Below are 22,849 nucleotides of genomic sequence, written 5' to 3' on the forward strand. Positions count from 1 at the left end.
ACTGATAAAAATGGAAGAAGAAAGATTCAGAGTCTGAACACAGATGGAAAAGAAACTGATGCGCAAAGGACTATATTTTGAAAGGAATTTTCAGACTCAATTATATCGTTATCTTACTGAAACTAATTTGACCTTAAGATTAGAAGGGAAAAATACTTGCCTTTCTTCTGTTGTAATTAGAGCTGTCGATTAATCGCAGTTAACTCAAAAACATTAATCACGATTAATTGCAGTTTTAATTGCGCTGTTAAACAATAGAATACCAATTGAAATTTATTAACTATTTTTGGATATTTTTCTACATTTTCAAATATATTAATTTCAATTACAACACAGTATACAAAGTAGAGAGTGCTCACTTTATATTTTTTTCTTACAAATATTTGCACTGTAAAAATGATAAAAGAAATAGTATTTTTCAGTTCACCTCATACAAGTACTGTAGTGCAATCTCTTTATGGTGAAAGTGAAACTTACAAATGTAGAGCTTTTTGTTACGTAACTGCACTCAAAAACTAAATGTAAAACTTCAGAGCCTACAAATCCACTCAGTCCTACTTCTTGTTCAGTCAATCTCTAAGACAAACAAGTTTGTTTATATTTACGGGAGATACTGCTGCCTGCTTCTTATTTACGTCACCTGAAAGTGAGAACAGGCGTTCTCATTGCAATGCTGGCTACAAAAGTGCCAAGTATTTACGTGCCAGATGTGCTAAACATTTGTATGTCTCTTCATGCTTCAGCCACGCTTCCATCTGATGATGCTTGTTAAAAAAATAATGTGTTAATTAAATTTGTGACTGAACTCATTGGGGGAGAATTGTATGCCTCCTGTTCTGTTTTACCTGAATTCTGCCATACATTTCATGTTATAGCAGTCTTGGATGATGACACAGCACGTTTGTTTTAAGAACACTTTCACAGCAGATTTGACAAAACGCAAAGAAGGTACCAATGTGAGATTTCTAAAGATAGCTACATCACTCAACCCAAAGTTTAAGAATCCGAAGTGCTGTCCAAAAACCTGAGAAGGATGAGGTGTAGACTGAGCATGCTTTCAGAAGTCTTAAAAGATCAACACTCTGATGCGGAAACTACAGAACCCGAACCACCAAAAAAGAAAATCAATCTTCTGCTGGTGGCATCTGACTCAGATGATGAAAATGAACATGCGTCGGTCTGCATTGCTTTGGATTGCTTTGGTTATCGAGCAGAACCCGTTATCAGCATGGATGCGTGTCCTCTGGAATGATGGTTGAAGCATGAAGGGACATATGAATCTTTAGTGCATCTGGTGCATAAATGTCTTGCAATGCCGACTACAACAATGCCATGAGAATGCTTGTTCTCACTTTCAGGTGATATTGTAAACAAGAAGCGGGCAGCGTTATCTCCTGCAAATGTAAACAAACTTGTTCAGCCAATCGCTCAGACGAACAAGAAGTAGGACTGAGTGGACTTGTAGGCTCTAAAGTTTTCATGGTTTTGTTTTTGAATGCAGTTATTTTTTGTACATAATTCTACATTTGTATGTTCAACTTTCATGATAAAGAGATTGCACTACAGTACTTGTATGAGGTGAACTGAAAAATACTATCACTTGTTTTTTACAGTGCAAATATTTGTAATCAAAAATATAAAGTGAGCACTATACACTTTGTTGTCTATGTTGTAACTGAAATCAATATTGGAAAATGTAGAAAATATCCAAAACTATTTAAATAAATAGTATTCTATTATTGTTTAAGAGTGCAATTAACTGCGCGACAGCCCTAGTTGTAATATAAACAGCTGAGTAAAAAGTCACTATTCAGGGTTGGAAAATTGTCCTCAATAGATTTGTACAACTATACATTAAGCCCTTAATCCTACAAACAAATGCATTGTTATAGATTTCTAATGCCTGCAGAGTATATCAATATGACTCTGCAAGGACACATGGGCCCAAAGTGGGGGATATGGTTGAAGTACTGGGGACCAGTCATGAGAATCTCAAATAAAAAAAACGTGTGGAAATTCTTAATTTATACTTTTAAATAATCACAGCAGGGTGTACCCTAATATGCTAGTATATGCACTCTTTCAAAGGTAGGATAGCTTGTCAGGATAGCCCAACATACTGTGGGTCATGTCTTATTTCAGGTCTTCTGTGCAGAAACTTGCTAGAACTTACAAAGTGGTATGGAAGGCAGAGTACATGCTAAATTATTTTTTGGCCCAGGAGGACCCCTTTCATATAAATCCAGACATTCTTTTTCAGGTCTTTGTCTGTGGTCAGTAATATTAGCCATATATAGCTCTGTGCCCACCCCGATGTACTGTATCAAGAGACCTTATCCTCTGTACCATGCACAGGTTGCCTGTACTCACAAGACCTTCTTTACATCCTTTCTGTTCCTTATCAAGTAAATATATTCTTTCAGACCATTACTTACATGTTTTTGGATTAGGTGCTGCTGGAAGCGGTGCGAGCGCGGGTAAGGAAGATATTTTTTGGGCAATGGAACATTCAGTAGAAGTTGAGTATAATTGTTTTGTATGTAAAGGCTGCAAAATTCCTGTATCCAAAGAAACCTGTTAAAAATAAACATACTTGACAAATATCTCATCCAGATTAGTTTCCCTTCATAAATATATTTCAGGTAAATTGAGTGTGAGAGGAAATACAAGTTTTGTAAAAAAGGAATTTACAATAAGTAAAATATTAACTGATTTCAATATTTGGGCTGGACAGTTTCTATCTTCATGAATACTTTAAACAGAGAGAATTCTGTTGGGGCGGGGGGGGGAATCTAGGCTGCACTAAAAATATCCAAATGTAGGAGGCTATGCATATGAAAGGCTAGGACAGTTGTCTTAAAAAGGGCACTGTCAAGGGATTTTCACAATTTAAAAATGTATTTTACTCACTGTCAATAAATAATACCCCTTTGGAAACTAAAATTGAAATATTTTCCTTACTAACATTTTTTCCATTCAATTGCTTGCATACACTACTTGCCTTTGTATCCTGGAATTATTTTTGTTGTTTAAGAAATAAAAAAAGATTGAAATGTGTGTGTTTTTAAACAAAATACAGAGAGGCAAATTCAAAGCTGATGTAAACCCAAGTCTGAATTTTTCTCGCATGAAAAAAATTGCAGTTACACAGCTTGTGAAAAATCATAATCGGACAAAACAGTGAGACTAACAAGACTGAAGGCCCAAAGTTTGATCTGTGTTTCTAGGAACACAGATACGATTATAGTGGACAAGAATATCACTCTATCAGACAGTGACCTATCCCTAATGTTTAGAAAGAGGAAGGCAAACACCTCATACCAACACTATTGCATCACTGTCATAATTTGCTATCAAAATTTGGCATAATAAACTGTTGCATATTAGAACTCAGATGGGTTTATGAACATGCTCCTGCTCTACTGAACAAAATATTAGTAGGATCAGGCCCCTAATACATTGCGTATCGATAAAACAGGCATGAGTAGGCTTCTTTTTAATACACGCAAGGTTCATAAACAAATCCTATTAAGGAATTAACAGAACTTCATTAATATATAAATGCACGTCATTGCACTATGTTTTTGATACAATTGCAGGGAAACAGATATATTATTCCCAAGCTAATGACACAGTCATCAGAATTTGCTATTCTTTTTACATAAATTAATATACTATAATGGTGTTATTTTCACTTAGGGCAACAGGATATCCTAGACAGCTTAGCACAGAATTAGAATATGTAAATATTCATATAAAATGTTAATATTGTAAGCTAACTTATGTATAGTAGGCTAAAATATAGCTATGAGATGCCTAGTTTAAATGAAAACATCCAAAATAGGCTGATCAAACTTTGGTTTTTAGATCATTTTGTAGGGGTAATTTGGTGCTTTACACAATGAGTTTTGTATTTGAGTCTGTGATGATTTATCTCCCTGCTCATGCAGTTCTTTTTGAGACAAGGGCTCAAAGTTTTTTTTTGAAAAGTTTTATGAACACTGTTGACATCAACAGGCCCAAAGTTTTCCTACAATAAAAATACTTAGCCAAATACAGACCAGGCAAAGATGCCCATCTTATATAGTAGAACCTCAGTTACGAACAACAGAGTTATAAACTGACTGATCAACCACACACCTCATTTGGAACTGGAAGTAAGCAATCAGGCAGCAGAAACAACAAAAAACTCAAATACTGTACAGTACCGTGTTAAACATAAACTACAAAAACAATAAAGGCAAAGTTTTAAAAAAGAGACTAAGTTAAAAAAAACTTTCTGTGTTTGTTTCATTTAAATTAAGGCTGTTAAAAGCAGCATTTTTCTTCTACATAGTAAAGTTTCAAAGCTGTATTAAGTCAATGTTCAGTTGTAAACTTTTGAAAGAACAACCGTAACGCTTTGTTCAGAGTTACAAACATTGCAGACTTCGGAACAACCTCCATTCCCAAGCTGTTCGTAACTCTGAGGTTCTATGGTAGTAGGCCTGAATCTGGTCCACTTTTTTGTAACTTTTTTTTTTTTTAAATATGGAAGGGGAAAACAAAAAACAGCTTCCCAAACTGAGGGATTCAGCATGAAATTCCAAACTCACCACCAGGTGATACACCAACAATAAATGTGAGGATCTGTGTGTCTTTGCAATAGCAAGAGTTTGAGTAAGGCAATAATGACACGTGTGAAAACAGAGCACCAGTCTTCTACTCTGCCTACTTGCCTCATTCTTGCGATCAGGGAGAGTATTGAAATATGCAGGAATCCAGTGAACAAGATGCTTGCGTATTTCAATATCCTGCCTATTCATAAGAAGGAAGCAGACAGGCAGAGCAGAGGGACAGCGCAATGTGCAAACCAAAACACAGCTGGTAATCTAAATTTAGGCATAGCAGCCTTACCAAAATATCTTTAAAGAACAGCAGTGATTTCTGGAATATTGCATTTGACACTTAAGAGAAATTTTAAATACACGGTCACATATTCATCGAATGAATCTGGAGATATTTTGGATACCTAATCTTCCCCTTTAGAAATAGATGCACATTTTCAGACATACCCTATACAGATTTTTTGCTTGAAATGTACTCACAGAATCTTGTTTTAATTCAGGACTATACGGAAATGGAGGCTGCTCTGCTTCGTACTCTAAAACAAGACAAAACCCAGCACCACACCAAATGTCAAAAGGACTTTATAACTATTTTTCTGAAAACATACAAACAAATATTACTTATTAAAAGCTACTTTCATTTGCGAAAATTATAAACCATGTATGATAAGCAAATACTTAACACAAAATCTAATTTATTAAAATGAGAGAACTTCTGAGTCACTTGTCCTGAATCAAGGTCAATATTTTCAGTGATACAGGAAGCCTTTCTTGAAAATAGGCTTTTTGTACTAAGTAAGCAATTTGGCATAGTTTAAGACTATAAAATGTTTGTTAAATAAAATGAGGATGCTTGCATGAAATTAAGAATACTTTTCACTTATATGCAATAGTGCTTTTCAAATGAGGCTCTTTATACAGGGGGTCCTCTTATCAGTCGTTTTGCGTAACCGTCGCTTATCAATAGGGGAACGTGTTCCAGTTCACATTGGTCCCGATCCGCATATCTGTCGCTTCACTTTTTGCGTGGTTTTCTTTGGGTGCTTCCCCCAGCGTTCAAGAGGTGCTGGGAGCGAGGGGGTTGGGGTACACTCGGAGCAGGGGGTGGAACTGGGCGGGAAGAGGCGGGGTGGGAGTAGAGGGGAGGCAGGAAGAGGCAGGGCAGGCCATTATTTTTTATGGGGAAAAATTCCCCAGTATTTGTCATTTCAGTATCCGTTGCCCTTTACAAGACCACAACCCCGATGTATACCGGGGACCCCCTTAAACAATTAAACTCCTGTGAGGTAGCTAACTATTATCATCTACAGTTTATAAAGGAAAACATGGAAGTGCAGAGAGGTTATGTGATCTTTGCAAACTATTCAGTGAATCAGTAAAAAACTGAACCCAGAAGTCCTGAATCCTGGCCGTATGTGCTGACCATTAGACAACAGTTCCACTTACCCCAAGTGCAAAATGTTCCTAATACATATCAAAGGCAGAAACCCACTCAGGTGTTCTGCTCTCACTATATGTACAGATCTCCTACTGATGTCAATGATAGATTTGCAAAGGTATGGGGCTGGACCCAACTCCCTCTGAAATAAAACGGAATACTTCAGTTAACTTCATTGGTCTTGGATCTGCCACATGGAGAGCAACAGAGTGTAGTTAAGATCCACCAAGAAGAAATTTTGCTCCTTATGAAATTAAATTTAAAAATAGAGAATAAAGGGCCCCAGTAAGGGATTTCAATGGTTCTCTAACTGGAAAGTTCTGACAAATCTCAGGATTTCTACACATGAACCATTCAAATCTTTCCACAAGTTTATTTTACTCATACAGTAGGAATATATGGATCTGAGAAGCAAAACTGAAATCTTTCAGAATATGATCTTAATAAAATATTTGGCATTATATCTTCAGTATCCAAGTTTACATTACAATTGTAAATACATGGTTCGGGGTGGTATCTTGACATTAAAACTAATGCTTAAGCAGTTAGTCGACATCACCAGAAACCCAAAATGGAATTGTAGACTTAAACCCTGATCCAGCATTCTTTAGGAACTAGGTGTCCCTGCAGAGCCCCACTAACTTTGAAGGGGACTATGGGAAGAAGCTGCAATCTTCCCTCACACTACACAATTCAAGATGAAGGCCTTAGATGCAAAATATGCCTGCAACCACCCAACCTACCATTTTTATAGTCATGTGCCTTAACTGGCATTATGGCCTCCATCCATGGTATGCACCCACTGATTCAGTCAAGTTAAGGTAGGTGGCATTTTATTCTAGGATTAAAAATGGCCATTTAATATAAAGCACTTATCACACTGTAGGGCACTATAAATACTAAATAAATAAATAGATCACGTTAGGTACAATCAAATGACTGGTGGTGTGGGCTCCTCAACTTCCTGAATATTCCTAGTAGCCACAGCTGCCACTGCAGATGCTGGGGAATGACCAAGACAAAGGCTTCTATTGTTGAAATTGAAAACAAGGCTTATTAATTTTGTGTTAATTACACTTGCAATATCATTGCCTATCTGCTTTTATGAGGCAATAAACTGATTCCCTTGTGATAAACCAGAAGGCTGGATTCAATTGGGAAGCAGATTACTCTCATACAAAAGGCAATGATATTAGCACTTCATTAAGGGTGTAATAAATAAAACCTTCACCAGCGCATGATACAAGTCTATATTTCTAATCGGAGTGCCTGGTGACAATTTAAATCACAAGAGCAATATACACATTTTAGTACATATATTTTAACCTTTCGGCCTGCATTTGTGAACAATGTATTTTCTTTTAGATTTCTGAACCAGTGGCAGTGTTTTGAGCTGGGTCAGTCTAATGTTTATATTTCAAAGGGACACCCCAATGTCTAGTTCTTTGCAACCCTGCTGAACCAGATTCTCCCCAGGAGAGGGATTTGAATGCAAAAAACCAGGAGCGAGACAGTTTCAATTACTGAAATTGACAGACAAAAGCCTCCAGCCCCACAGGGAGAGAAACGGACTTACAGCGAACCCGCCTCCCTAGCTCACTGATGGAGGCTCGGAGCAGCTCCGAAGGGGGGAGTCCCCCCAACCCAGTGAGGGAGGCTTGGGGGAGTCTCCACTTATCCCCTGCCCCAGAAAGGGGGGCTTGGGGAGCCCCGCCCGAGGGGAGACAGGGGGCGGGGGAGATTCTCTCTCACCAGCACAGATTTGCTCCCAGAGCGTCTTTGGTCCCTGAGCTACAGCCATGGAGGGGCGCGGTTACCAAGCAACCCCCAAGCCGCAGGCGGAGATTACCCAGAGGAGCCCGCGCCAGGCGCTGCTTTCCGCTTCCGGGTCAGAGCCACCCGGGCTCGGCGAACACGCGGAGGGGGGGAGGGGAGGCGTTGCACGTGGGGTCAGCAGGTAAGAGGCCTCCCGGTGCTGGCGGCCGAGCGAGCGCGGGGCCGGAAGCTGGTGCTGCCTCTGGGGTGGGGGTGGAAGCGGGAGCACTCCGGGGGGGCAGGAGGCGGTTGGCTGGTCGCGGGGGAGGGGGCGCAGGAGGCGGCTGGCTGGTGGGGGCAGGGGACTGAATTGCAGCTAATGCCAATAAATGTATAGTTGCCATCATCTTAAAACCATGGAGATCTATCGAACATGTCAGTAAACCAGGAACTTATCAGATGGAGCATGAAAGTCAAAATCTGGTCTGTTTCACGTAACAAAACCACCCCACAGCCTCCCAAGAACGGATCCTCACTGAAGCCGTGTCAGCCCTGGGATGAACTAGAGCCCACAACTGCTGACCAGTGAAGCTCCACCAGTTGTAGTGCTGGCAGAGGCTGTAGCATGGATGGGTTCAAGGTGGTGTAGCCACTGTGTTGTCTAACCCTATGCTACAGCCTCCTTTGGTGGAGCTGCATCAGTTGGGGATTATAGTTCCTGTTTTTTCTAGTACAGGTGCATCTTTGGAGCTGTTTAGTACTGTAGGTTTGTACAAGCAGTGAGTGCAGAGATCATTATTCCAAGCATGGAAGTGCAGGTCACATCTCCATGGCAGTGTTCCCTTCAGCTCAACCGAAGCTCTACCCTGGCTGATTTCGTTACATTAGTTTACCCACTTTTCTGTCTCTGCTGTGAAGCCCTCTCTGGGTGGGTCTCAGTTGCAGCAGCAGATGGGAGTTCTGGAGTTGTGCAGACAGGGAGAGCTGGTGGAAAACTGACAGGGCCTCCTTGCAAATGGCTTCTACGTCTGGGACCTTGAGGGATTTTCTGGTTTGGGGGAGGCCAACATTCCTGCTGGCTTTGTTGAGGATCCACATGAACCATACCCCCCGATGGAATAATGTGTAGGAAAACTAGCAAATGAGGGTTTCCTGTCTCCTGCTCGTGAGGATATAGCTCAAAGTATTATTTTGTAAAGGACCCACTCTGATAAATGGAGAACCCCGACAGAGCTGCCAATTCTGCATTTCTGCCTACATTTAGAGTATGACCTATCACTACAGCTCAGAGCTGAGCTAACAAAGTTTTTAAAAAGTTGCTTTGGCTGCATATTTTGGGGCCTGTTCAGGGAGGATAGCTGCCTGCCAGGAGAAAGGGGGAAAAAACCTACTAGGAACTCATTTTATGCTGCAGTCTGTGGGAGGCATCTGGACATACTAAATTCCACCACCTGAGTTGCCTCCTTAATACTTTGACTGGTGGCAGAATTCAGATCCATAAACATCTGTGCCATGGAAGCTCAAGTATAATATATTTGAAAAAGGGACAGTTGGTGTGGTAATAAGGTTCAACCCTCTCACTTCATTCCTTTCTTAAATGTTATTGTTCAGAACTGAAGCTGAAACAGTGTAATCTTCCATGCCTTGTTCACACTGGGAACAGCAAGCACCACATTAACCACAGGGTGGGATAAATTAAATGTGATTGTAGTCAACCAGCTCTTTCCCTGACTAGTGTGGTTCTGTCAGAGTCCCATATGATAGACAAACAGTGGTGGGGAGGTAGCAAAGGAAGTGGTATTCCCACCCTGCTCCAATCAGAGTGTACAGATACTGTATGTAGTCCAAACTTACTGATAAAACTCACCTCAGGAAGTGGGCAACTCAAACATAAGCTTAATCTTTTCCTCCAAGCATGACTGTTGCAAGGACTCATTCGTGCCTTCTCTCCCTTCTTATGTTGTGGTTGGAGAGAATTGAATCCATCTGTTAGTGATTGCCTGCACCTTCATGTTCATTGTGAGCACCTGAATCTGAAGTTCCTTGTTTGCCTATGCAGGGCACAGAGTCTGTCCTCCTATTACAGAAAGTTGCCTGTCATGGTAGGGTTAGCATAGCTCAGAAAAGAATCCGTATTGACAATACTCAGGAAAATCATGCTAGCCCCAGCAGGCTTTCAATGTGTTTGTAGTTAGCATAGTTCTGATTTGAGCGTGGACAGAGCCTTCATCTAGAGAAATAGCTGATGGATTTAAACTTGTAAGAAATATTTATAATCTGATCTTCAGAGCTGTTCCTCGGACTTTTAGATTAGGCTAAGGGAGCTGTGGGTTCTGAGCATGTCAGAAAATCAGACCAGTAGTTTCTCTTCCCCCCCCCCCCTCCATAGTTCAAGTAGAAATAACACTTTATAAGAGTGTGAAGCACTAAGCAGAAAAGCTCTGTGTTGCAATACGAAAGCTGGGCCCTAACCTGTAGTTTGTTTTTCAGAATGGTAATAAATGAAGAGGGAAGGAGTGTTTATGAGGAGACAACACAGAAAAAGAAAAAGAAAAAATTGAAGAGCACTGGGAGGCAAACTGTCATCAAAATTGAAGACGACCTCCAATCTGACACACAAGCAAAAACGAAGGTGAAGAAAAAGAAATTCTTAGCAGAAGAGGATTCAGATCAGTTAAATCTTAGTAAAAAGAAGAAAAAAGTTGGCTCCAAATTAAAAAAAAGAGCATATTCTGACAGCCCTGTGACAATAGAAAGCAATTCAGAGTCTGAGTCGGTAAAAGAAATAAAGGCGGAATCTAAAGTTTTCAAAAAGAAGTCCAAGAAAGGCCAAGGTCTTTCCTTGTTACCATTGGAGAATAATCAGGACAGTGATCAATACCTTCCAAAGAAATACACAGTTCGTTCTCAGGAAAATACAGTCATTGGTAAAAAACACAGAGAGAGTATCTCCCAGTACTCGGAGGGTGACAATGAAGTAACCAAGAAAAAGAAGAAAAAGAAAGAGAGAGACATTTCTTCCTTAACAGTGATAGAAATTCTAGACAGTGACCATGACATTTCTAATAAAAACCTTAAAAAAATAAATAAAACCACTTTACAGGAAAAAGCACTTGCTGGTAAAAAACACAGAAAGGATATTGTCCAGAACTCTGCAGAAGAGAGTGATATAAAGAAGAAGAAGAAAAAAAAGAAAGACAAACATGACTCCTTAACACTGGCAGGTAATCAGCACAACAATCACGGTGTTTCTGAGGAGAACCTTTTAACACGAGACTTCAGAAAAAATCAAGAAACCAATTCCCAGGAAAACACATTCATAAGAAAAAAACAAAAAGAGAACATCGTCCAGAACTCTGAAAGAGAAGTAACCAAGAGGAAGAAAAAAAACAAAGATTTTTCTTCCTTAACATGTGAGGATAATCAGGACCAAAGTCATGGAGTTTCTAATAAACACCTTCCAAGAAAACAAAAAGCCAAGTCCCAGGAAAAAGCACTCGCTGGTAAAAAACACAGAGAGTATTCTGAAGATGACAGTGAAGTAACCAAGAAGAAAAAGAAAAAGATTCAGAAGGAAGAGAAGGAAGTAACTGAGCCTGTAAACCTTGTGGATGAAGATGGGGAAATATCTGAAGGTGAAAAGATGACACCAATTAAAAGCAATAGAAAGAACAAAAAAAAGAAATCCAAACCAACGGAAGACCTTGCAGTGGATAATATAGATGAGGGACTTCGTGAAAATAATAATGTGCACTGTGACAATAAGGGTAAGAAAAGAAATAAACAGGGATCGCAGAACTGTGCCGAAGAGCCAAGATTGAAAAAGAAAAAGGTTACAGTAAAAACAGAAAATGAGGAAATGGTAAGCTCTAAATATAATCATCTTTCCATCTTCTCACTGAGGCGCTCAAAGCTTTTTATGTACACGGGAAGAGTCCAATCTTGCAAGCTGTTCCGCATGGATGGACTGTGCAGGGCCACATTTATATCATTGGGGCTGCAGTCAGGTGCAGGGTCAAACTGAGGAACAGCCAGCAGGATCAGAGTTGAATGATATAAGCCTGACACCAGTCCTGGGAGGCAGAGAAGTATTTTATTTTTTTAATGCCTGTTGCTATAGCCACTTAGTGCTCTAACTACAAAAATGCAAAATGCACAAATTACTTATGTAACTACCTGGAGGAGTTGACACAAAACCAAAGGCTGTGTCTATGCTCTGAACTTTCTCAGACCTATTCCACTATTGATAGTAGCAGCCCTAGTGTAGAGTGGGGTACCAGTGTTTTTATCACCATGCCATCTAGACCTGTGTCTCCATGACATGATGGTAAAATGCTAGTGTCCACCAGCACCTTGTCTGTGCTAGGCCTTTCCCCCCCCTTAAGGTTATCCTATTGTTGACACTGCTGGAGGAGCTACCTATACTACTGGTAGCAACTCCGGGAGAAATTTAAGGGGAAAAAATGCCTTATGTGGACAAGGCTTTTCAGAAAATCCCAGATGTGTGCAAGACCTCAAATATTGATCTGCAAACCCTGGTAGTCCAAATGTTAGGATGAAACCTAAACCAAAATCAAACCTCACTTGTTAATTAAACACAATAAACCCTAAATCAAAACAATCCACCAAAGACTAAACAAAAGAAATGGGCATTTAAGAGATGGGTAATCTAAAGCTCTAGAAGTCTGTGACTCAAGTTAGTTGGAGCAGAACTCCAGCTGATTGACTATTTCTTACGGAAATCCTATTAGGAATTCTTAAATTGTGGTGCCAATTGAATAGCCAAATGAACTTGCTGTGGGGTGGAACGTACATGGAGAAATGGTCTTGTTCATAAGATAACGAGGGCTGGGATGAATAGAAACACTTATCTGATGTACTTCTACAAACAATCCTCAAATTGAACATTTTCAATTGAATGTTTTTTTCTCTGAAGGTTTTCAAAATGTTCAACTCTGTTTAACAGTAGTGATAGCGAGTTACTATTTATATGATCATTTTATCACTTTCTCTCCTTACCCCATATAAGCAAAGGGGCTGAGAACCCATAAGTCCTGTTGAAGTCCATGGGAGCTGCATGTTTTCAGCACCTCTAAAACTGAGACCCTAGATGATGATATTACTGTATGATACTCTGCACTTCCACAGAGCCTCTTATCTAAGGCTCTACAAGAGCTTTACATACATTATGTCTCAACGACCCTTAGAAGTAATTACTACTCCAACTGCTTTACAGCAGGGAAAACTTAGGCACAGATAAGATAGAACATACCCAAAGCCACACTGTGAGTCAGCAGAGCAGGGAATATAACTCACTGCCTCCTTAGTTTGTGCTCTAACCACTAATTCTCATTCCACTACTTAAATCTGTAAAATTAGCATCCTTCCTGGCTCAGGCTTCGCTCTGCCGCAGTGGTAGTTAGCACTCAGCATGCTCCAGCAATTGTTTGGAGAGTATTAGAGTTACTACCTCGTATTTTTTTAAACACTGTCCGTATGTTAGATTCATGATGGTCTTTGGGGTTGCTTTGGACACCGTCTCCATTTAACGCACTTCTGAGACAAAGCACTCAGTAAATCTGGTGTGCTCTGCTTTGGTGTATCGCCATATACGTTTATTTGTGTTCTGTGGAATCCTGCAGAGCCTTCCAACGACCAACACTTTCAATCATCCGTAGATTGCAGTGTACAAATGGAGTCTTCAGCTGACACGGCAGCATGGAAATGGGCTTTTTTTTGGTCACAAGGGTACATGTGTGTGAGTACATGTACATTTATCATTGTGAGTAGGACAGTTGGAGCTGTAGCCTTCTTTATTAGGTTTTTCCTTTTGACCTTTAGAAGGACAAGATGGTTTTATTGCTGTGATAAATTTTCTAATTAAATTGGCATTGTCCTGATGAGACGATTAGACATTATTTGGATTTATGCAGCTGCTCACACGTGTGCACAGGCAAGATAAGCTTTACAGTGACAAATGCAGTAGCATGATGGTACTGGGCAAGGAAGATGGAAAGCACAGCAAAGTGCCTTCCAAGCAACTGATTACTATTCTTACTATTCATGTTCAGTCCTCTGTAAATTAATAAAGAAATTCCTCCAAAAGTTTAGATGGCAGGGTAGTTCTGGTCTGAAGAAATTTAGTTATTGTTACACTGCTGTAATAGATGATGGTGGTGCTGGTCCCTGGTTTAACTGCATTACAGTTCTGGACCAGTTTCTAATCTCTAATGCATGTCACACACCACTGCATCGCTCAGAAAACCCACTGCTTTGCTTGTGCATGCAAGCCCCATAGCAAGCTTTTTGAAGACTATACACAGCAGTATCCAAGTTGTAGCTGAGATTCACATTTGTCTCCCTGAATGAAGTTACTTATAACAAATTTGGCTTGGTTGGCAACAAGTCTTTACTAATGTTAGCTCTTATACATCATGTCTGTGAGCAATATGAACCACCACTTTGGATCTGTAGAGGACATTCCAGCTCCTTCATTGTGGTCCAGAAATAGAAGCTGAAACTCAGAGCCTCTAAAACCTATATTTCTTGCAGGGAGTTGAGCCATTCCTAGTACTCCCTCTTTTTGAGGGTCTGACTGCACTGACCTTTAAAACACTGGTATATTCCATGCTGCCGGCCAAATGAATGCCTAAAAGGGCATGTGTGTAAGAGAGCACATGCCAGTGGTTACCAGGAAGCTCCAATCCTGTTCTGCTTGAATGAGTTTTGCTCTTGGTGTCAGTGAGAGTAGAATAGGGCTCTGAGGTACCCACAGTTTTTCTGTACACTTTCAACTGGAAATAACTATGGTAACAATAGTTACCACGAATGCCAAAATGCATGCAGTGTAGTTGTAGCCTCGTTGGTCCCAAGATAAGCTTGTCTCTCTCACCAACAGAAGAAGTTGGTCTAGTAAAAGATATTCTCTCACTCACCTGGCCTTTTTAACGGCAGGCACTGTGTGTTATACATGCATAAACCTCACATATGCACATTCTCACTCAATCTCACAAAACCAGCCCTCTTTTCATTTTGCAGCAAAGATACCACAGCAGAGTCTGCAGTGCCTTATGTGAATGAGACTTCATTACACTGATGGAGTCCAGTCACAATTAATAGCCCTGAGCAAAATAAACCAAGACTATCCTGTACTGAAGAAATATGTTTGCTTCTTTTATATGATGTTTACTTGTGACCTAATTTTATGAAGTGCGAACCACTCTCAGCTTCCATCATGTCCAGGAGAACTTCAGATTGGGACACCCTAAATATAGGCCTGATCCTGCTACTTCTCAATGGTCAGTAACCCACATTGGGTCAACCAATCATTGGGAATTAGTAAGGGTAGATGCACACAGTTCTCCCTTTCTTGCCTGCCACCTACCCTTCAGACTAAAATCACTGCAACTCTGTTTGCTGAACTTGGTTTGTTGCTGTCAGCACTGTTTTCCCTTTTGTTTTAAAGAAATCTGAAGAGACAGTACTAGGCCACGTAGAAGTAAACTGGATACTTCATTTTTGTTCAGAGAATGAGCTCTCCTTATTGTGGAAAGCATTTCTTTCTTCTGTTAGGGTTAGACGTATTTGTGTGTATTTGAATTCAGTGTATAAAAAGGTAGATATGGAAAATGAGTTAAATTATCCATGGGTTGGTTGGGAAAAAAACCCTCAACAGAAATAGCAATCTCTGTGAGCATAAGTCTCTTACAAATCTTCTCCTTGTCCTAGCATTCCTTCATTATTTCATGCTTGAATTATCTAATTTTCTCAATGAATCTTTCCTCTGGACACCTTCTCTCAGCTAGTCAAACCATTGTGGCCCAGTTAATTTTCCTATCCTAGCCTCTCCATTACTTACCCAACACATTGGCTGCCCATTAATCTCATTTTTGGAACTGATTTTTCAAAGTTGTCCTTACAGTGGGGCCTGCTTACCTTAGGGAGCGAGTTTCTGTGTGTTCTCAATGTTGGTTATGTTTGTGTCACAGATTTGATGCTGGTAACCCATCCCTTTTATTTGCAGATTCAAAATACGGTAACTCTGATTTTTTACCAAACTGTTGAATCTGAAATGCCTCTGTCTCCATCTTCTGTGCAACAGATAATTGTATGTTCCCCATCCCTTTTACAAAGGTCTTGGGTGTCCCTGATAACTCCGCTTTTTCAGAGAGTCCGTTGTGCAAAGCTTTGGCAGATGTATCTCCCCGTTGATGGAAATCTCTCCACAAGGACATGCACAGGCCCAATTGTCACTTTCAGTTTAGAATTTGACTGTTTCCATTTACCTGACTTTGCAACACTGCACTGTGTCTATTAGGCAATGTTCTGAAATTTGTCACTGCCACTATGTAAATTGCAGTTAAACGAGTAGATATTCATACTTCTATTCAGGTTTATATCTTTGTTTTGCAGGAATGTAAGGATGATGTAACAGTGGTAGAGGAAAGGAAAGGCAACTGCGATGAAATAAATATAGACAAGGTATAGACTCATTTCTATATCCTGTGTAGATTTGTGTAAAGTCAAACCCTAGTAGTAGGTGTGTCTGGATCTAGCAATGATTGGTACTGTGCGCACACATGCGAGAGATTTTACTACTTACCAGATGGAATATGCTGCATCTTCCATGAGCCAAGGCAGGGTAAAATCTGGGGCATGGTGCTGCAGTGGATGCCAAAGGGTTTGAAGTAGATGATCAGATTTAATGCTCACTTGTCAATGTCTCATCCATGCTGGCAATTTGTGTATTTGTTACCTGCCTGTGGACTTTGTGCCAAGAAAATTCAGTCCCAGTTGGAAGGATTAATATAGGGCTGTCAAGTGATTAAAAGTGCTGTTAAACAATAATAGAATCCCATTTATTTAAATAGTTTTGGATGTTTTCTACATTTTCAAATATATTGATTTCAATTACAACACAGAATACAAAGTGTACAGGGCTCACTTTATATTTATTACAAATATTTGCACTGTAAAAACAAAAGATAATATTTTTCAATTCACCTAATACAATTACTGTAGTGCAATCTCTTTATCGTGAAAGTTGAACTTAAAAATGTAGAATTATGTTAAAAAACCTGCATTCATTCTCTCTCTCTCTCTCTCTCTCTCTCTCTCACACACACACACACACACACACACACGTAAAACTTTAGAGCCTACAAATCCACTCAATCCTACTTCAGCCAATTGCTCAGACAAGATTGGATACAATTTGCAGGAGATAATGCTGCCCGCTTCTTGTTTACAATGTCACCTTAAAGCGAGAACAGATGTTCGCATGGCACTGTTGTAGCCGGCGTCACAAGGTATATTTACATGCCAAATGCGCTAAAGATTCATATGTCCCTTCATGCTTCAATCATCATTCCAGAGGACATGAATCCATGTTGATGACGGGTTCTGCTCGATAACAATCCAAAGCAGAGCAAACATACTCATTTTCATCATCTGAGTCAGATGCCACCAGCAGAAGGTTGATTTTCTTTTTTGGTGGTTCGGGTTCTGTAGTTTCTGTATCGGAGTGTTGCTCTTTTAAGACTTTTGAAAGCACTCTCCACACCTCTTCCCTCTCAGATTTTGGACTGCACTTCAGATTCTTAAACCTTGGGTCGAGTGCTGTAGCTATTGATTTAGAAATCTCACATTGGTACCTTCTTTGCATTTTGTCAAATCTGTTGTGAAAGTGTTCTTAAAATGAACGTGGGCTGGGTCATCATCCAAGACTGCTATAACATGAAATCTATGGCAGAATGCGGGTAAAACAGAACAGGGGATATATAATTTCCCCCCCCCAATGAGTTCAGTCACAAATTTAAAGTAAAGTAAAGTAAAGTGAGCACTGTAAACTTTGTATTCTGTGTTGTAATAGAAATCTATATATTTGAAAATGTAGAAAAACATCCAAAATATTTAATAAATTTCAATTGGTATTCTATTGTTTAACAGTGTGATTAATCGTGATTAATTTTTTTAGTTAATCGTGTGAGTTAACTGCGATTAATCAACAGCTCTAATTAATACATTTGATAAGTACCAGAGTTTATTTTCCAGTTATTTGTAAGAAATGCTAATGTTGGAAATTAATAATGGCTTTATCTTCTGAAATCGAGTGTGCAAAAGGCTAGAATGCTAACTTTTAGTTAAGTTACAAGGCAGGTTTTCAACCAGTCACTTTTTCTTGTCATCTCATTCTTATGTCATGAATTCAGTTAACCAAAATTTCACCCACAAACCAGTATCTTGTGCGTTTTATTTTTCTTCCTTTTAGGTTAGACGGCAAGCTCTGCAAGAAGAGATTGATAGAGAATCTGGCAAAACGAAGGTTTTCAGAAACAAAGTGGAATCTGTACGTATGAGCCTAGAGCTTGATCTGATGGGATAATGTGTCCACAGCACCGCTTGTGAAAATGCACCACATCCTTCTCTGTATGCTAGTCATGTATGCCACTTGGCACACAACCCTCTCTTCTGATTGCAAATTTGAGGTCATACTGCAGAACAAATTAGTCCAATCCCAAGAGGCACTGGGAGCAGACTAGCCAACTCCAATAGCAGTGGGATTGTACAGAGCTCTAATTCCCATCACTAGTCCTGAAAAGTAGTATTTTCCCTGCTCCCTCTGGAAAATTAGCCAAGATGAATTTGCTGCAAAATCATTTTCTATTTATTGTGGAATATAAATAACACTAACCCCTGCATATAGTTGTCACTGGGACTAGAGTTAGCACATAGTTTGCTGGTAGAAATGGAGAGCAGGGAGCTAGTCCCAAATTACTGAGCAGCATCAAACCCAGCCAGCTTGTTTTATAGTCTCCATGATGACTTGGTAGACACTTTGGTCATTCACAAGTAGGTGGCTTGCTGTGCATGTCAAGGGGCAGAAGCACTTCTTCTGGGAAGGAAGTTCACTTGGGGCGAGGGAATGGAGAAACTGACAAATCCATTTGAAAAGCTTGCTGTCTCCTATAAACAAATAATGTAACCTGGTACCTCAGCTCAAGTATGTGAGTGGGAGTGGGAAGGCCAAAAGGGGACTAAGAAAATATAGTGCAGATGCCCCCTTCCCCTGTCAGTCAAGTTTTCACCTTCTGCAGCTCACACCTATGTCTCTGTAGAGCTTGTCTTGGTTCTTTGTCTTTGCCACTTCTGCTCCCTGGCAGATTTAGAGTGGAACGTCTGTCAGCTGCTGTAATTGCTGGCCTTTAGTCGGGGTGGTGGGATTCAGAAAGGGGAGGGGGCCTTATTAGTATCCCAAATTATCTCCGCTGTCTGATCTGCACGAGAAGACTGCCACAGTTCTAGTGAAGTATGAACGTACATGAATCAAATGGCTGAAATCTATAAAACGTGTAACTTTTTGCATAGGGGAGGGGATTGGGAAGAGAACTCTGCTTTTATTTCAAGGTATGCCTTGAAACTATCTAAAGGGCTCTGACGTCATTCAGAAAATGACATGTTGGCAGGGAACCCCAGTCCTTTGATGCTGAACTATGAGTGGTTATTAGCACATGACAGAATAGAAGCTATGAAGACTAATTAGTGAGCTTCACAAAGAGCAAGCTGGAAATGCTGCAGTAAAAGCAATGTGTAGTAATTGCCAGCAGTTAACTTAAAAAATTATAGGGTTTGAAAAGGTGTAATTATTTCTGCATCTGTGCTGATATGTATCCTCCACCTCCCAGAAAGAATGTTGGTGTCACAGACACTGACTTACAGCAGCTGTACGACAAAATTACGAAACTTCTACAAAAGCTGAAATATCAATGAGGTGGTTTGTATCCTGTTCAAAGTGAAACTCCTCAGTAAGGTGGAAAGTCTGCTTTTAAAAGCAGACAGCCTAGTCTATGTTGAATTAAAAGACTCTACGGCCACTGGCTATGTATCATGTACAAAACCCTTCCCAGATTGCTGCCACTATTGCAATTGTTGCAGTGTGTATGGTGCGCTGTCTATCATCTTGGCTGTGTGGTGAAGATGGTGGTTTAAGAAGAGTGGGCTACATACAACTTAACTATATATAAAGGAGGTGACTCTGGCTGATGTGGAGCTCCATTGTTTGACACCCGTGAATGCTCCTACCACTGGAGCAGAACTCCTTCCCTCCTGCTTTTGTTAGCAGCTGAAGTATGGAAGGCTAGAGATAAGAATGACAAACTACAGCAGTTGCCAGTGGTCCTATGGGTTGAGTGTGTGTTTTTAATGTTGTGCCTGTAGAGGATAGTTAACTAGTGGGGAGAGAAATTAGTGCTTAGAACCTACGGGCCAGATTTGGTTGTGTCTTCATAGTTAACTTTTTATTAGAAACAGTTGCTGAGGTTGTTAATACCTACCTCTGCATAAGGAAAATGAAAATAGAGGACAGGTCTGAAACCTTTTCTAGAAAAGCCAAGCAGCCAACTCATTAGAATAACTAAAGTGTGGCTAGAGAAGGCTTTTTATGTCTTTGGGAATTTATCAGAGAAGAGCCCAGATGGCAGAGAAGTTGGATGCCGAAAGATAAAGGGGAAAGAGATACTGGAGACAAAACAGGAATGAACATGGTGCCGTGACTGCATATTCAGCTATATGGATGTCCTGCTGGATGCAGTCTATTGTCACTGTGATCTTAAAATGGATCATGATGCACCTTTTGTACCATTTGCAACCCATCTGACACAGCAACCCTCTCTTTATTGGTTACCACGGCTTTGAAAACAGTCATTGAACATTCTTTGGCTCATCTCTGAAGGTTCGCTGGAGCATCAGTCCATAATCTGACAGACTACACACTGTCCCATTACATAATTGGGAAGTAAATGCTGTAATTGTACATACATGGCTTATCCTCTGGCCTGGTCTACACTGGGGGGCTAGGGGGAAATCGATCTAATTTATGTAACTTCAGCTACGTGAATAATGTAGCTGAAGTCGACGTACTTAGATCGACTTACCGTGGTGTCTTCACTGCAGTGAGTCGACTGCTGCTGCTCCCCTGTCGACTCCGCCTGTGCCTGTCGCGGTGGAAGAGTACTGGAGTCAACAGAAGAGCGCTCGGGGATCGATTTATCACGTCTAGACTAGACCCGATAAATCGACCCCTGCTGGATCGATCGCTGCCCGCCGATCCGGCGGGTAGTATAGACATACCCTTAGTTTATATTTACTACATTGAGGCAAAGCAAGGGTGCAATATTTTGAAATGAGTATGTGGTAAACTGTGCTGTATTAGTTCTAGACAGGAGTTGAAGCACTTATTTTAACACTAAACAAAGCCTAAGTAATTTAGGCTGTAGCTTTTATTCCACCCTTCAGAAGTTCTGAAAATAGTGGGCAGTGATTGTAATTGTGCAAAACACAGTTGTGATAATTTTAGTAATCTGAGACAGACAAACAGTAGGAAGTACTCTGGAGTCAGTCCTGGGCACCTATTAATGCCTAGCTGTTCTAATATGTAGTTGCACCTTCTGTTTCCTTCTCCTTTAGCTCATCATGGGCCAGATCATGTACAGTGCTGTGTGGGGTTGAGGCTGTTCAGCACCTTACAGATAGGGGGCCTACATTTGTACTCAGCATTGCTGAATGCTAGTGCAGCAGCAAAGCCCCTCCGTACTACTTCATTAACAGAAGCAGTTATGATTGGCTATGCCAGCACGATGAAACCACTCAAGCCTGCCTCTAGGTTAGATGGAGAAGGGTTCAAAACTCCCTGTCGCAAATACTGAACAGTTTTTGAAAGAAATATAGTAGGTGGATCTGTTCACGGGTGTCTTTCCATGCAATTCCTATCTCCTCTTTAGGCAGTGTACATGCCTTGTTCAAAGCTGCTTAAAATGTCTCCCCTTTGGTTGCTTCAAGACTTGTAGTTTTTAGTGGCTGCAAATGCCAGTGGGATTGGGTTCATGGTGTTGTTTCTGATGGTGGGTAGTGAACATGGCTTGGTGCGCTTGGATCCTGAGGGTTACCCCATTCAAACCTCCACCTCACTCTGCTCCAGAGTTCCTTACCATGTGCTTCCCTGAAGTAGAGCATGGAGCAGGCAGAGAGATGGGAGGCAGAAGTAGGAAGAGAACAATTTCTCCTTCCCTTGCCTTAGCTTACTCCCAAGGTGTGCTAGGACCCCACTACGGTTTTTGTGTCTTTGTCACAAGCTTTATAGCCTACTGGTGGTTGCAACCCTTAAAGCTGGTGTCATTTAATGTTGTGATTCTATGAGTTTATGGATAATAGATATAGTTCAGGTAGAACTTCCTAATCATCTTGTTTTATTCAGCAGGATATAAAGTTTGGCCAGTGGAGCACAGCTACTTTTGAAAGTTCAGACCAAAAAACAAAATTCCTTAAACTGATGGGCGGTTTTAAAAAGGGTTCTGCCTCAAGCCAGGATCCACCAGGAACCACAGAAAAACCAAACATGGCTCTGAACAGGAAAGGTGAGGAAACCTTAAAGCAGACCCTGCAACTGGAGTTTGAGAAAGCAGTAAACTTGAAGCAACATAGAGGAATTGGCCTTGGATTCCAGCCTATTGCCAACAAAAAAGTGTACATCGATAAATATGTTTCTAAATCTATTAAATTTGAGGACTAAACTTCATTGCAGCAACGTGAGGGGGATGAAAAACCATTCAGACTTGCTTTCTACATTTTTTTCTTGGGATGAAACCAAGTTCAACACCCAGTTTGCCACCAAGTGGTGATGTGACTAGAAATCTCAGTGCACATGGAACTGAGTTCTAACCACAGCTGAATGACAAATCCCAATGTATCTTGAAGGTCTGCCAGTATGTTCTTTAGCAATGGGGAGAAAATCTCCTTCAGCAAAGGTTTGAGACCTGCAGCTGTAGCCTGTGGCCGTTTAAATCTTGTAAATATTTATTTAGACTCTTAGAATGCAGAATGTATAAACCCTTTTTAATACATTTTAGTGACTCAAGGGAACATAATGGTTCCTTTGCGGTTTTACAGTCCATCATGTAAACTCCTCACATACATTTTTCTGCTAGTGTGGTGCCAAATTATGGCCTTTTGCACTGAAAGAAACACTATAGGTAAGTCTAGAATTTGATCAACA

General features: G+C 40.4%; 2 protein-coding genes across 2 annotated transcripts in view; one reads left to right on the forward strand and one right to left on the reverse strand.

Annotated features, from left to right (window-relative positions):
- Nucleotides 1-7,846, reverse strand: part of IQCK (IQ motif containing K) — a 95,208-nt gene extending 87,362 nt beyond the window's left edge. The window contains exons 1-3 of the mRNA XM_065412757.1: nucleotides 7,798-7,846; nucleotides 5,088-5,143; nucleotides 2,436-2,574 (exon numbers count right to left, since the gene is read on the reverse strand). Of these exons, the coding sequence (XP_065268829.1) occupies nucleotides 2,436-2,574; nucleotides 5,088-5,143; nucleotides 7,798-7,846 (244 nt within the window). The remainder of the gene's footprint in view (nucleotides 1-2,435; nucleotides 2,575-5,087; nucleotides 5,144-7,797) is intronic.
- A 96-nt stretch (nucleotides 7,847-7,942) lies between these two features.
- On the forward strand, nucleotides 7,943-22,366 carry KNOP1 (lysine rich nucleolar protein 1). Its single transcript, XM_065412249.1, has 5 exons — nucleotides 7,943-8,002; nucleotides 10,291-11,662; nucleotides 16,213-16,281; nucleotides 18,071-18,148; nucleotides 22,055-22,366. Exons 2-5 carry the CDS (start codon nucleotides 10,292-10,294, stop codon nucleotides 22,364-22,366), a joined length of 1,830 nt encoding a protein of 609 aa, XP_065268321.1. The 5' UTR covers nucleotides 7,943-8,002; nucleotide 10,291.
- Nucleotides 22,367-22,849: the final 483 nt, after the last annotated feature.

The sequence above is a fragment of the Emys orbicularis genome, chromosome 10, assembly GCF_028017835.1.
Source record: "Emys orbicularis isolate rEmyOrb1 chromosome 10, rEmyOrb1.hap1, whole genome shotgun sequence".
Lineage (NCBI taxonomy): Eukaryota > Metazoa > Chordata > Testudines > Emydidae > Emys > Emys orbicularis.